The 12,208-nt window shown below is 38.4% G+C and overlaps 1 protein-coding gene across 1 annotated transcript; it reads right to left on the bottom strand.

Moving 5' to 3' along the window:
- Window positions 1-5,045: 5,045 nt before the first annotated feature.
- LOC148805383 (uncharacterized) lies at window positions 5,046-8,762 on the bottom strand. The gene is made up of 2 exons (XM_088909743.1): window positions 8,390-8,762; window positions 5,046-6,127 (listed from the first exon to the last, which is right to left on the bottom strand). Exons 1-2 carry the CDS (start codon window positions 8,760-8,762, stop codon window positions 5,046-5,048), a joined length of 1,455 nt encoding a protein of 484 aa, XP_088765869.1.
- Window positions 8,763-12,208: the final 3,446 nt, after the last annotated feature.

Genomic DNA, 12,208 nt, shown 5'->3' with positions numbered 1-12,208 from the left:
CTACTGACGTTTTAGCCTTCTCTCAGCTTTTTAAAGACTGTCATAAATGAGATGTAATCAATTTACTCAAGAAGTAATAAATTTCAGTTTGAAGTCTGTTTCTGTTGATTCAGAGACTCCCTCTCTGAAGAAGTTTGCCGTCACCCTGCGAGGGAGAAGAGCCATCAATCACCGAGGCAACCACTGAGACAATTAACATTAAACACGTGAAATGCGAGATGTTGTGATTTTTTTTCCCACTTAAGGCTTCTATCGTTTCTACTCTAACGAGAAAGACCTCTTTATTAGAAGTGAGATTTGAACAAACATCTCCAGGGTGAACTGCAACCTAAACGCCTTAGATCACCAGCCATCTTGCCTGTGGTTCTTATAATGAATGATATATTTTATTTCTTTCTCCTCGTTGATAAGAAAAAAAGTGAAATCATGTAATTAGAGAAATGTCTTTTTTTTCATGGGGAAAACTAGCACGAGCAAATGTAAAGTTTGGAGCAGCGCTCAATAAAATCGATCAGAAACCGAAAGCGCTTCTTATGCGGATCAGTATATTCCGATACCGCTGGTTCTGCAGAATAAGAAAAGCCGAACTCCTAACATTGTGTTGCCATTAAGGCTGCTTAGTTAAAAAAATATATATCATCGTTACAAATTATACGCTGAGCTGTTTTATGTATCCTGGCACCTCTTTCCTTCCTACTTTGCAGTGAGCACAATTCTTTCAGTTCTTCTCTTGGATTTTCCTTGCTATTTTACTGTCCCTTTCCCCCATGTGGCGATGGATCCACAATCGAAACCATGTTTTCACCATGTGTTTCTGCAGCTGCAGTCTGTATGAGAAGAAGGAGGTATACAGCTCCAGTGGCGCAATCGGTCGTGGTACTTATACAGCAGTACACAGCAGAGTTATGCTGAGGTTGTGAATTCAAACCTCACCTGGAGCAGTGTGGTCTGTGTCTTTAGCTACTGAAAGCAACTGACGAGTTTAGGTGCTGGAGAGGAGGTTTAAATTAATTTGAAAGAAACAAGTAAAGGTTTATTCTGTATCACACCCAAAGAAGACTCCACTGCTGAAACATTGTTTCTCATTTTTGTTTCAGCATGGAATAAGTAGTTGCAAGAAAATCAGCCCCCTGAATAGTTCATAAGATGAAAAGTTCGATATTCTACTGACTGGGCAATTCCCGTCTACTCAGTTTCTTTCTGAAACAGCATTTTTCAAGAAATAATTACAATTTTGTGAAATTTGAAATACAATCTTAATGCAGATTATTTTTTTCCCCAAAAACTGTAAATGGAGAAAACTGACCTGTTGGAGTCTCTGTGGTACAATTGCTTAGTGCAGTCAGGTGGGGACTAAAATGATAGTAAGGTGCTGGTTGAAGCACAACCAGGCATGCCTTTCTCACTGATCCAACATGAACATCATCTAGGGAAAAAAGGGCATGTAATGCTTAAAACGTTATTGACCTTATTGATAATTGGAGGGAATACAAATGCTTTGCATTTATCGAATTACAGCACATAACAACTGAGTACCTGTGTCGATAGCAATGGGCAATTTCCAATAATGACCATCATCATCTACTTCAAGTAAAATAAGATTCACACATAGAGTTTTATCTTGGATTGGAGGGTGGGAGAATTCATTTATACTCCCGTTGCATCTTGAGCTAAACTCTTTTAAAAATATGAACAGATTTGTTCAAGACACTTGTAATCACCTTAAAGAGAGTTTTCATGAAGATGTACGTTGGCTAGCTCTCCACTGTTAATTGGTGGGACTTTTGAAGAAACTGTTCTCATACAACCAACATACAAATTACACATCTTAATAAACATGAAGGGAAATCCGTGTTGTGAATAACATAAAACTGTCACTACAGTCCTTGAGTCTGGCACCTAAGACCACTCAGCCATCCTGACAAACAGTGGAGGCTGGTGTATTGAATGCGCCCACTACTTTGTCGAAGGATTATTAACAACTACTGATAGTTCTTTTCTTCTTATTACAGAGATTTCTCCATTGCAAGACAATTGACAATATAGATTAAGTAAAGTCTTGGTAAACAAAACAGGCACGGAGAGGGTTTGAACCCATTAACTTCAGTTTATGAGATCAACACCTTACCACTTGACTACCACACCTTCAAGTGAACAGCTTCCAATCAAGGCTAAAATGTTTTTAAAATTCAGAACAAAAAACTATAAACCTTTAAGTACAAATTGCAAGAAGAGGAGGAGTAAAACACGCTCAAATGTGATTATTATTGTTGTTCAAATTATTTTTTTCTGAATCTGGTTTACATCGCCTGGAGGCAGCGATAAAAGAAGTGATTCTTAAGAAGGAGATACGCAGTATTCTAATTGTAGAATGCAGATCTGTGCAGCAATCGTACTGGATTTGACTGGGATTCTGAAATACTTCTTGCAAAAGTATTCAGACTTTGTTGATCCTATAATAAAAAACAGACCTGAAACTCCCTAGCTTCCAATCTCTGATGTTACTGTCCTTAAACTCGGACGTGATGTGCAGATGTGCAGTGTCCCTTTACTCTCGTGTTTTCAAATCAATCTCCATTTTTGAGCGTAGTTCAAGTGGAACTGGCCTGACTGCAGAGGAAAGTACGGAATGATAAAATGTTTCTACAATTCTACAATTTACAAATTGTGGGTTCAAGTCCCACCAACATCCCGTGTCATTTTGATTCAACCTTTTGAAATCCTCTAGGGATTGGCGTTGATCAAGTCAAATAGAGGACTTCTTCAGAGTCAACAATCGAAAATGAACCCGAGGACACAAGGGAGGAATTAGCACCAGACCTGGTCAAGCAAGTAATTGCATTACTCCTGTCCTGTAGTCCTTGCTCTTGCTTCATGTTGACTTCAAAATTCTCATGCTTAGCTATAAGGCTCTGCATGGCTTGGCACCTCAGTACCAGTTTGAGCTATTATTGCCCTCCTCCCCACCTCACAACCTCCGCTCTTCTAACTTCCAGCCTTTGAGAACCTAATTAGTAAAACTGAAAGAACCATCTCCATAGGTCTTGGTAGTGCACGAGGAGGAGCTGTGACAATAGAAGAGGAGGAGTGAGAATGGAACGGATGGAAACCCGTTTTCTTGTAGTAATCTGGAAAAAATGAAAATAAAAGCCGAAACCCGAAAAAATAATAATAGCCATAAGAGGAAATGGCTTCTAGCAGCATGCAAGCACCCCTTGTTCATATAGTTGTGACCATCCCCATATATCTCATGGGAGACCGGGGTTCCATTTCCCGACAAGGAGACTGTTAGCTTTTCTCCCATCAGATTTCAATCTTTCATGCAGTGTGAGAAAGCGTACATAATTTTCCTTTTCTGTCATTTTCTGATGGCTATTTCAAAAACTCCTAAATGCTTTTAGAACATCTACCAATGTATCTGATTATTTTTTTTCCCCAAACAAGTTCATTATTGATCATAACAATCTCCAAAGAACAAAGAATGTGCCGAAGATGTGAGGCGTTGAATCTTGAATCAGCTACATGGGTATCTGTTCTGTGGTGGTCAAGATATTTTTGTACGAGAAACCAGGAGGAATCACTTCACTCCTATGAACTTTTATAATCTATCTTCTTTGTGGAGTGAATGTTGTATTTGAGAGAAAAGCAAAGATGCTCACTAAGGTAGGGATGACCAAAAGGTCTGGCTATGCAGGAACTGCAAATCATATTCGTACGAGGTCATGAGAAAATAATGTTTAATAATGTTTAATTGCATTTAGTGGCTGTTAAAGTGTATATATATTGCGGGTCCTGTCTGGTTTAAAAAAAATTGCATTGAAAAAAAACTGTTAAAAAACATAAAAATATGGATTAGTAATGGTGCCAAAATAGATTTTCTTATTAAGAGAGATTCATATAATATCTCTGTTTCCTCATTATTTATCCATTATTGCATACATATTTCTTGTATTTGATATTTATTCTCTCTGGGGGTAAATAAAATGTAGATTGTGCAACAAAGACTTTGAGCTTTTTGGTAGATTTTAATCAGATGTGGGACTTTTTTTCTTAAGAGTTACAGTTAAGGAACCTAATCTGTTTTATACACATTTCTTGCTCAAAATGTAAAATGTAAGTTAAAAGCTGTCACACAATTACAAGCCTATCCAATGAGAACAGTCTTAATTGGAAATTAAACAGGACTAAACTTAACATTCCAAGACCAAACAGAAATAAAGAAATCAATTTAGACTTAATTCATTTTAAAACTGAATAAAACTAAAAACTTTATACATTTTATTATACACATAAAGTCAATGGCATGATTAAAACTAATTCTGTTCTAATCAACCATAAGTAAGGGTAATAACAGTCAAAATTTAGTTGACTAGACTAAATCAAAAGTTGGTGACTACAAAGAGACTATAACAAATAGACATTTTAGGAACAAGTAAAGGTTTATTCTATGCTGAAAAGTGAAGAAAAAAAACACAATGTGTCAGCTGTGGAAGCTTTAACGAATGTCACATGCTAACGCAGCTACCTACTTCAACGAATAGTGATTTCAGTGGAAAACTGGTGACTAAATTGGTGTGTTTTCCCATACTAACTGTAGCTTAATGAACTAACTCGCTCCTGTGTGACTGCATTGGTGGATTCTGAAGGTCTCCTGTGTGAGTATGCTGGTTGGCTTTTAAGGTATTTGAATCACTAAAACCCTTTCCACACTGACTGCAGCTGAAAGGTATCCCTCCTGTGAAATTAAGGGTAGTCTGGTGGCTCTGTGGTTAAGGATCTATGTCTGTGGGTGGAAGACTGCCAGTTCAAATTCCTCAATTGACAGAGGAAGACTACTCTGTTGGACCCCTGAACAAAGCCCTTAATCCTGATTGCTCCAGGCATGCTGTACAAAGAGCTGATCCTGTGCTCTGACACCAAGCTTCTCTCCCTATCTGCAGGCCTCATGGTGAGCATGTTGTGAAAAGACAAATACCTAATACAAGAAATTGTATATGGCCAATAAAGGGATCTTATTTTATGCGCTGGTGAGCTCTTCAGGTGATTCAGTCATTAAAACTCTTCCCACTCTGACTGCAGCTGAATGGTCTCTCTCCTGTGTGAATATGCTGGTGTGTTTTTAAGTGACCTGACTGACTAAAACTCCTACCACACTGACTGCAGCTGAATGGTCTCTCTCCTGCATGAATACGCTGATGTGTTTTTAAGTGACCTGACTGACTAAAACTCCTACCACACTGACTGCAGCTGAATGGTCTCTCTCCTGTGTGAATGCGCTGGTGGGTTTTTAAGGTACTTGACTGACTAAAACTCTTCCCACAGTGACTGCAGCTGAATGGTCTCTCTCCTGTGTGAATGTGCTGATGTCGTTTTAAGAGGTGCAAATGACTAAAACTCTTCCCACACTGACTGCAGCTGAATGGTCTCTCTCCTGTGTGAATGTGCTGGTGTCTTTTTAAGAGGTATGAGTGACTAAAACTCTTCCCACACTGACTGCAGCTGAAAGGTCTCTCTCCTGTTTGAAGGTGCTGGTCGGGTTTTGATTTGCTAGACTGACAGAAACGCTGCTCCTCCCTGTGCCATAATGGCAGTTTGTCCACTCCTTCTGAGCAAGGCCTTGAGTGATTCTTCCTCATCCTCTGATCGTGCTGTGGTCTCTTATTCTGCAAATGCTCCATGGAATGGTCTTGCTCTGTGTGCTGAAACTGAGATTTGTTTTCTCCATCGTGTCCTTCAGTGTGCTGGTCAGCAGTGTGAATCAACTGGGGCTCCATGTCCTGCTCTGTAACATTAAACTTACTCAGTTCTTCTTTGAGTTCATGTACAGTGATGCAGTAAAGTTCATTACAATGTTCTGCAATATTCTTGGTATCCAGATGATTAATCTTCTCCGTTAATATTAAGAGTCCAGGTGTCTCACACTCAGGTTCTATCTTCATCATGGGCACAGAGTCCAGATCCTCGACACTCTGTCTGCTCTCTGTGTGCTGCTCACTGAGTGTCTCTTTCCCTTCTGCAACAGTGAGCTCTGTCTCCTGCATCAGATTGGAGCCCCACTCCTCCTCACTGTGCTGCTGTTCAAGAGGAGCCCTTTCCCCAGCATCAGGGAGAGCACTGGCCTCTGAGCCTGTAAACACAGGACAAGAAAACAAGACCTTTATAATAATAATAATAATAATAATAATAATAATAATAAACTTCTCAAAGTGCTCTACATAATGCCAACAACAACAACAAAAAAACCACAATATAAGCATGATGGGAATACACTGTTTGAGGAGACAGCAGATTGTGGTACAAAATACAGTAGGAGCAGATGGGTAAAGAACAGGTAAATAAAGGCTCTTCTAAAGAAGAAAGTTTTGAGTCTGGATTTAAAGGAGTTTAGAGAAGGTGACTCTCTGATATCCTTGGGGATAGAGTTCCAGAGTTTAGGGCATAACAGAAGGGCCTTTCATTCATAGAGTGTAGATGGACTGGGGGAAAGATAGGAGACCAGAAACAGAAGAGAGATGGCTGTGAGGTGGGGAGTAGAGCGATAATAACTCAGACAGGTACTGAGGTGCCAAGCCAAGCAGAGCCTTATAGGTGAGCAGGAGGAATTTTAAGTTGACACGAAACTTAACAGGAAGCCAGTGCAAGGACTCCAGGATAGGAGTAATGTGAACACTTGTACTAGACTCACATAATGAGTAATGTGAACACTTGTACTAGACCTGGTCAGGATTCTGGCTGCCAAATTTACTGGAGTTTGTTCAATGTGGATTTAGAAACCCCAGAGAGCAGAGCGTTATAGTGGTCGATTTGGAAGAAGAAAAAACTTTTCAGCCAGTTAACGATAATATAGGGTGTAGTTGAGCAATATTTCTGAGGCGAAAGAAAGAAGTTTGTTTTGACAATATGTTGCACATGTTGGTCAAATGTCAAGCCTGAGTCAAATATCATCCCCAAGTTTTTCCAATTTAGACTGAAGCTCAAGTACAGAACCATCTACAGATAGGGTTACAGGACTGGCTTTACAAAGTTGATGGGGGGGTTCCAATAAGCATGACTTCAGTCTTGTCACAGTTTAGATAAAGGAAATTTTCAGTCATCCTAGTTTTTATGTCAGAGATGTAATTAGATAGAAAAGAGACAGCTACATCAGTGTCAGGTTTGGTATGGATGTATATTTGAGTATAATCAGCATAATAATGATAGCTGAGGCCATGTGATCTAGTATTTAGCCCTGAACTTTAATACGAGCTTAGAGTAGCGCTCAAAAGGAAGTACTATCCACGGAAAAAGTAGCTTACATTTTAAACTTGAGATAGCAAAGATATTATTTAGTAGCATGTAATTTAAGTTTTAAAAACTCATTTTCCAAACTTGATATACATCAAAGATTCAAACACATTTAATCTCTTTTAACACAGATAACGTGAAAAGGGATTAAAAATACAGCAGACAAGTACTTTACATAACATTTTTACACAAATTCATGTATAGCCATTTAGTGGTGAACAAAAAAATTCAAATACTGTAAATAAAAATGTAAAGAATGTGGGAAACATAAAAAATTCAACTCTTATACACCATGCAGCTGAGTTCCTCTTTGGGAACTAGTCACTAGTTATCATGCAGCATCACCATCGATATGACAAGTACAAAGAGGAAAGGCAAGTCAAGAGAAGTTAAGCTGTATCACACTTTTTATTATACTTTAAACTACATACATGCATGTACTAGTACACTCCCAATCGATTTGGGTTGTTTAAGCAGAGGGGAATAAGTGGGTATAAAGGGGTGTTCTGATTATAGGCGATTTTATAAATACAAGCTATGTTAGAAACCTAACTACCATGAAAAAGTAAGTCTACTGTAATAATATCACAAGTACATTACATTTACACTAACAGTGCACTGAAAGAAAGAGAGGGGTTGATCCAAACACACTGACTGGACACTCCAGTACATTAACACTGCACTGAGAGAGAGGGAGGTTAATTACACACACTGACTGGACACTACAGTACATTAAGACTGCATTGAGATTAGTTAATACAGACACAGGCCCTGGAGGACTGCAATACTTAAACCAATTAAAATTATTTTGTATACACAATCATTAGCATACATATAATAATATAAACCAATAAAACGTAAAAACAATATATATATATACACATAAGTCTTCTTTCTTAATTACGTTGTATTATTATCTGATTCAGTGAAACACTGTAACCGGACAAAACAGTTCAGTTTCCAGTTAAGAATCCCGTTGTTACATCACGCAAGTCTTTCCCACTTCACTCTGCGTCTCTGCACTATATTCTCACCAGTGAGGAAGTTAAAGACACTGTTTTTAAACTCACACACACCCTGACTACATACAAGTCACCCCACTGACCTGAGAGCTGCAGTTTCGTGTCCATTTCTTCCTTTATTCCTGCAGGGACTTCACAGGGAAGCGTCTGGGTACCCTGATCTCCTCCTGCTCCCGACTCCTTCTCCCACAGCTGCAATCTCCACTTCAGGCTCTCGTTTTCCTTCTTCAGCTGCGCCATTTCACTCCCGACACTCTCCTCCACACACTGTGTGATTTTAAACACGGCCCGTCTTACCAGTATCTGGGAGATGCTGTGGAGTTTGTTTTCAATCTCATCCTCAGAGTCAGACATCCTGCTTCGAAACACTCGTGAAACTTCATACACGATCGATTTGAGCAAAACCTCCATGAAAACGTAAAGCTCAGTTTCCAGATTGAACAGTAAAATTGTCATATTTAACCAAAGTTGATCACAAATACAGAGAGAGTGCTATGCTGATACTGAAATGACAAACACTAAGACTCCTACGCACCTACGGGTCTATATGATTGCAAGGGTTTGAATTCATACTTGAAGCAGGAACAGGAACTGAGCGATCACTCCTCCTACATCCTGCCACATGACGCACTTCCTTAGTGATTGTTGCTATGCACTTCACGTGAAGGACTTTCAGTATGTTGTATCTTGTTGAATATACAATGAAAAATAATGTAGCATTGTTTACAAATATATGTACATAAAATATACACATCTATATATATATACACATACAAATATATATATATGTTGTATTTTCATATATTTCCAGATCCTTCGCCTGTATTGAAATAAATAACAGTACTTAAACGTGTATTGAAATAACGGGATCAAACTTTTAATGTAATGGATTCATATCTAAACAATGTCTGCTAATAGACGGTAATGTGAACAATTCCTGTTGCCAATTGGTTTGATATCTCCAAGACATCCAAGAGATCAGGTATTGAAAATCATTTTTTAAACAGAAAATGTGAAATGGAAAGTAGGTCAAAAGCCTTCTGATAATCTAAGTACACCATTCTACATGTTCTGTGCATCCATTAGTTCTATGGGCTTTATGGCATGTAATTAGTTAGACAAATTATATTTCTGATTACAATAGATAGTTTTATATCTCTATTCATAATAAAGGTTGGTTTTATTATAATTTATGATTTCTATAATTTATAGTAATCCTTTGTTTCATTTTTCAGAAAAAAGACTGCAATGTTGATAGAATAAGAAAAAAAAGTCCCTAAAAGACTGTGATTTGAATGAAGCATTTTTTGTCCACATTTAACATTTTGCAGCTCTCTGACAAACCAGCAGCATTCTGACAGAAAGAGCACTTGTAAACTCATTGTCTCAGTTATCCAGAGGAGCAGAGTGACTGAGAGGTCAGAGCTGTTAGCTGGTATTGTCAGTGTGAGAACAGCTCTCCAGCTCCGTCTCATTGACTTCACACCACCTGAGTGCTGAAGCTCTTTCTCTCCTGCTCGTCTCCTCTCCACTCCCGTCTTTTGTTCTTTTGTTTGATTTATCAGCTGTCCCTCATACATGAAGGAGGCACCAAAGCCAAAACATTGTGTCTCTTTTCTTTTCACTATGGAATAAACCTTTACCTGCTCCTGTCTCATTCACTCTCTTTTTCACCTTGTCTGCAGTCTCACCTCCTGCTGCTCCATTGTCTGCAGTTTCTGTCCAGAGTTTCACCTCCTGCTGCTCCATTGTCAGAATGAATGGTGAGTCACAGGACTGTTCTCACCTGTTAACACCCAGTAACATTTCTGCCCAGGTGGCAATTTAAATACCTGATTCTGTATTTTAATGTGTCTGTTTTGTGTTTAATGTCTTCATCCTGCTCTTTTTGTAATGAAATTGTTGTACTTGAAGTTGTAAAACTCAAACCTTGGTTTACCATGAGATTTTAATGTGATTTTCTTGATTTCGTGTTCATCTGCATTTGATATGTTTATATTTCACTATATTTACTCATAATCATGTGTACTCATACATACTCCATGTAGATAATGTAAACGAAATCTCATGTCACAGTAAAGGCTCACACAGAGAGAATTCTTGAAGAATAAAATCACACTACACAACTTTGGATCATCACGTCCAAGTTTAGTGACAGCAACATTAGAGATTTTAAGCTAAGAAGTTTCAGATCACCTTTTTATTAAAAGTTCAAGCAACTTCGAATAACTTTGCAAGGAACATTTCAAAATCTCAATCAAATCCAGTACAATCCCAATGGATTAATCTGAACTTACTCCCTGCGATCCCGACAAGTTGGGAAACAATTTTATGGTTCTTATGGTAAGAAAAATAACACAAGACCACACAGATTCTTTAATGCTTACATCATAATGTTATTAGACTAGGACACCGATGTGAATATGTGTTTGGGTTTCGATTCGCCGATTCTTGTTGAAGAATTGATGATTTACGATTAAAGAATCAGTAGTGTCGGAAAGCAGGAGCTCTGTTTCTCAGCGATCTTGAAGGCATGTCTATGTAGAGCACAGTGTGAAGATCTGTACTAAAGAACACCAAGTGCTTAATGTGGCATCTTTTACCATTGCAACTTTTCATCTCAGGTGTACTTTTAGAAGGCATAGAAAGAACAGTTGTGTTGACACTCTCATCACACAGCAGAGTGGCGCATCTGACGCGTGCTGGGCCCATAACCCAGAAGTTAATGCAGCAAAACCCTTCTCTTCTATGGACGTTTTATGGAAGACTTAAGCACACCATCTGGTCAATGTAGTATAAGAAAAAAAACATAAACAAAGTCTCTTTGTATAAGTCCCGTTCTAAGTTTCTTGCTTTTGTGAGCAAACTTACCCAGATCTGCAATATTTTAAAATATATGGAATAATTAATTGGAAATAACTAAATTATCGACAATATCCAGTTATATACTTGAACAGACAAAAAAAAATGATTATGATATTACATATACCCACATACTTCATATCCTACATATTAACATACTGACCAGAATAATTAAAAAGCTTTGATTCTGAACCCCTGCAGTTAGTGTTAATTAGAAAAACAACAGTGCTGCAACCTGAGCACAAGTTCAGCTGCTCTCCAGCTTTGTTCCGCACGGTTTTTCATTGCAATTGAGCTCAGAGCTGGAGATGATCTCCAGACAGTATGGTTAACACCTGGTTAACTAGTCCGCAGCTCTGTGCTCCATTCAAAAGTTTGTTCCAATTGACCCAATGTGTGGTTCTATAGCTGTCAGGTGCAGTTCCCTTACATAAAGGACATTTATTACTGAGGAGCCCGATTGACAAGCCAGGCAGGAGTCAGATCTACAATTTTCTGATCCGCATGATTCTGAACACTTGATTCAGGCCCCTTTATAGCTCTCTCTGTTCAAGATACAAATAAAAAGGTTCAGTGCGTAGCAAAGAATCACCAATAAATTGAATGTGGAAGTTAAGTCCTGTTCTAAGTTTCCTGCTTTTGAGAGCAAACTTACCCAGATCTGCAATATTTTAAAATATATGCCGTTGTTGAGTTGGAAATAACTAAATTAAAATATCGATTTCCAGTTATATACTTGAACGAGACAGAAAAAATAACAATTATGACCTACATATTAACACATTGATCAGAATAATTGAAAGGTTTTGATTCAGAACCCCTGCAGTTAGTGTTGATTAGAAAAAAACAACAGTGCTGAAACCTGAGCATAAATTCAGCTGCTCTCCAGGTTTGTTCCACGTGGTTTTTCGTTGCAATTGAGCTCAGAGCTGGAGATGATCTCTAGATAGAACCGTGTTAACTAGTCCGCAGCTGTCTGCTCCTTTCGAAAGTTTGTTGCAATTGACCCAATGTGTGGTTCTATAGCTCTCAGGTGCAGT

This window comes from Atractosteus spatula, unplaced genomic scaffold, assembly GCF_055471065.1.
Source record: "Atractosteus spatula isolate fAtrSpa1 unplaced genomic scaffold, fAtrSpa1.hap1 Scaffold_73, whole genome shotgun sequence".
Lineage (NCBI taxonomy): Eukaryota > Metazoa > Chordata > Actinopteri > Semionotiformes > Lepisosteidae > Atractosteus > Atractosteus spatula.
This window is presented reverse-complemented; position numbering and strand designations above follow the sequence as displayed.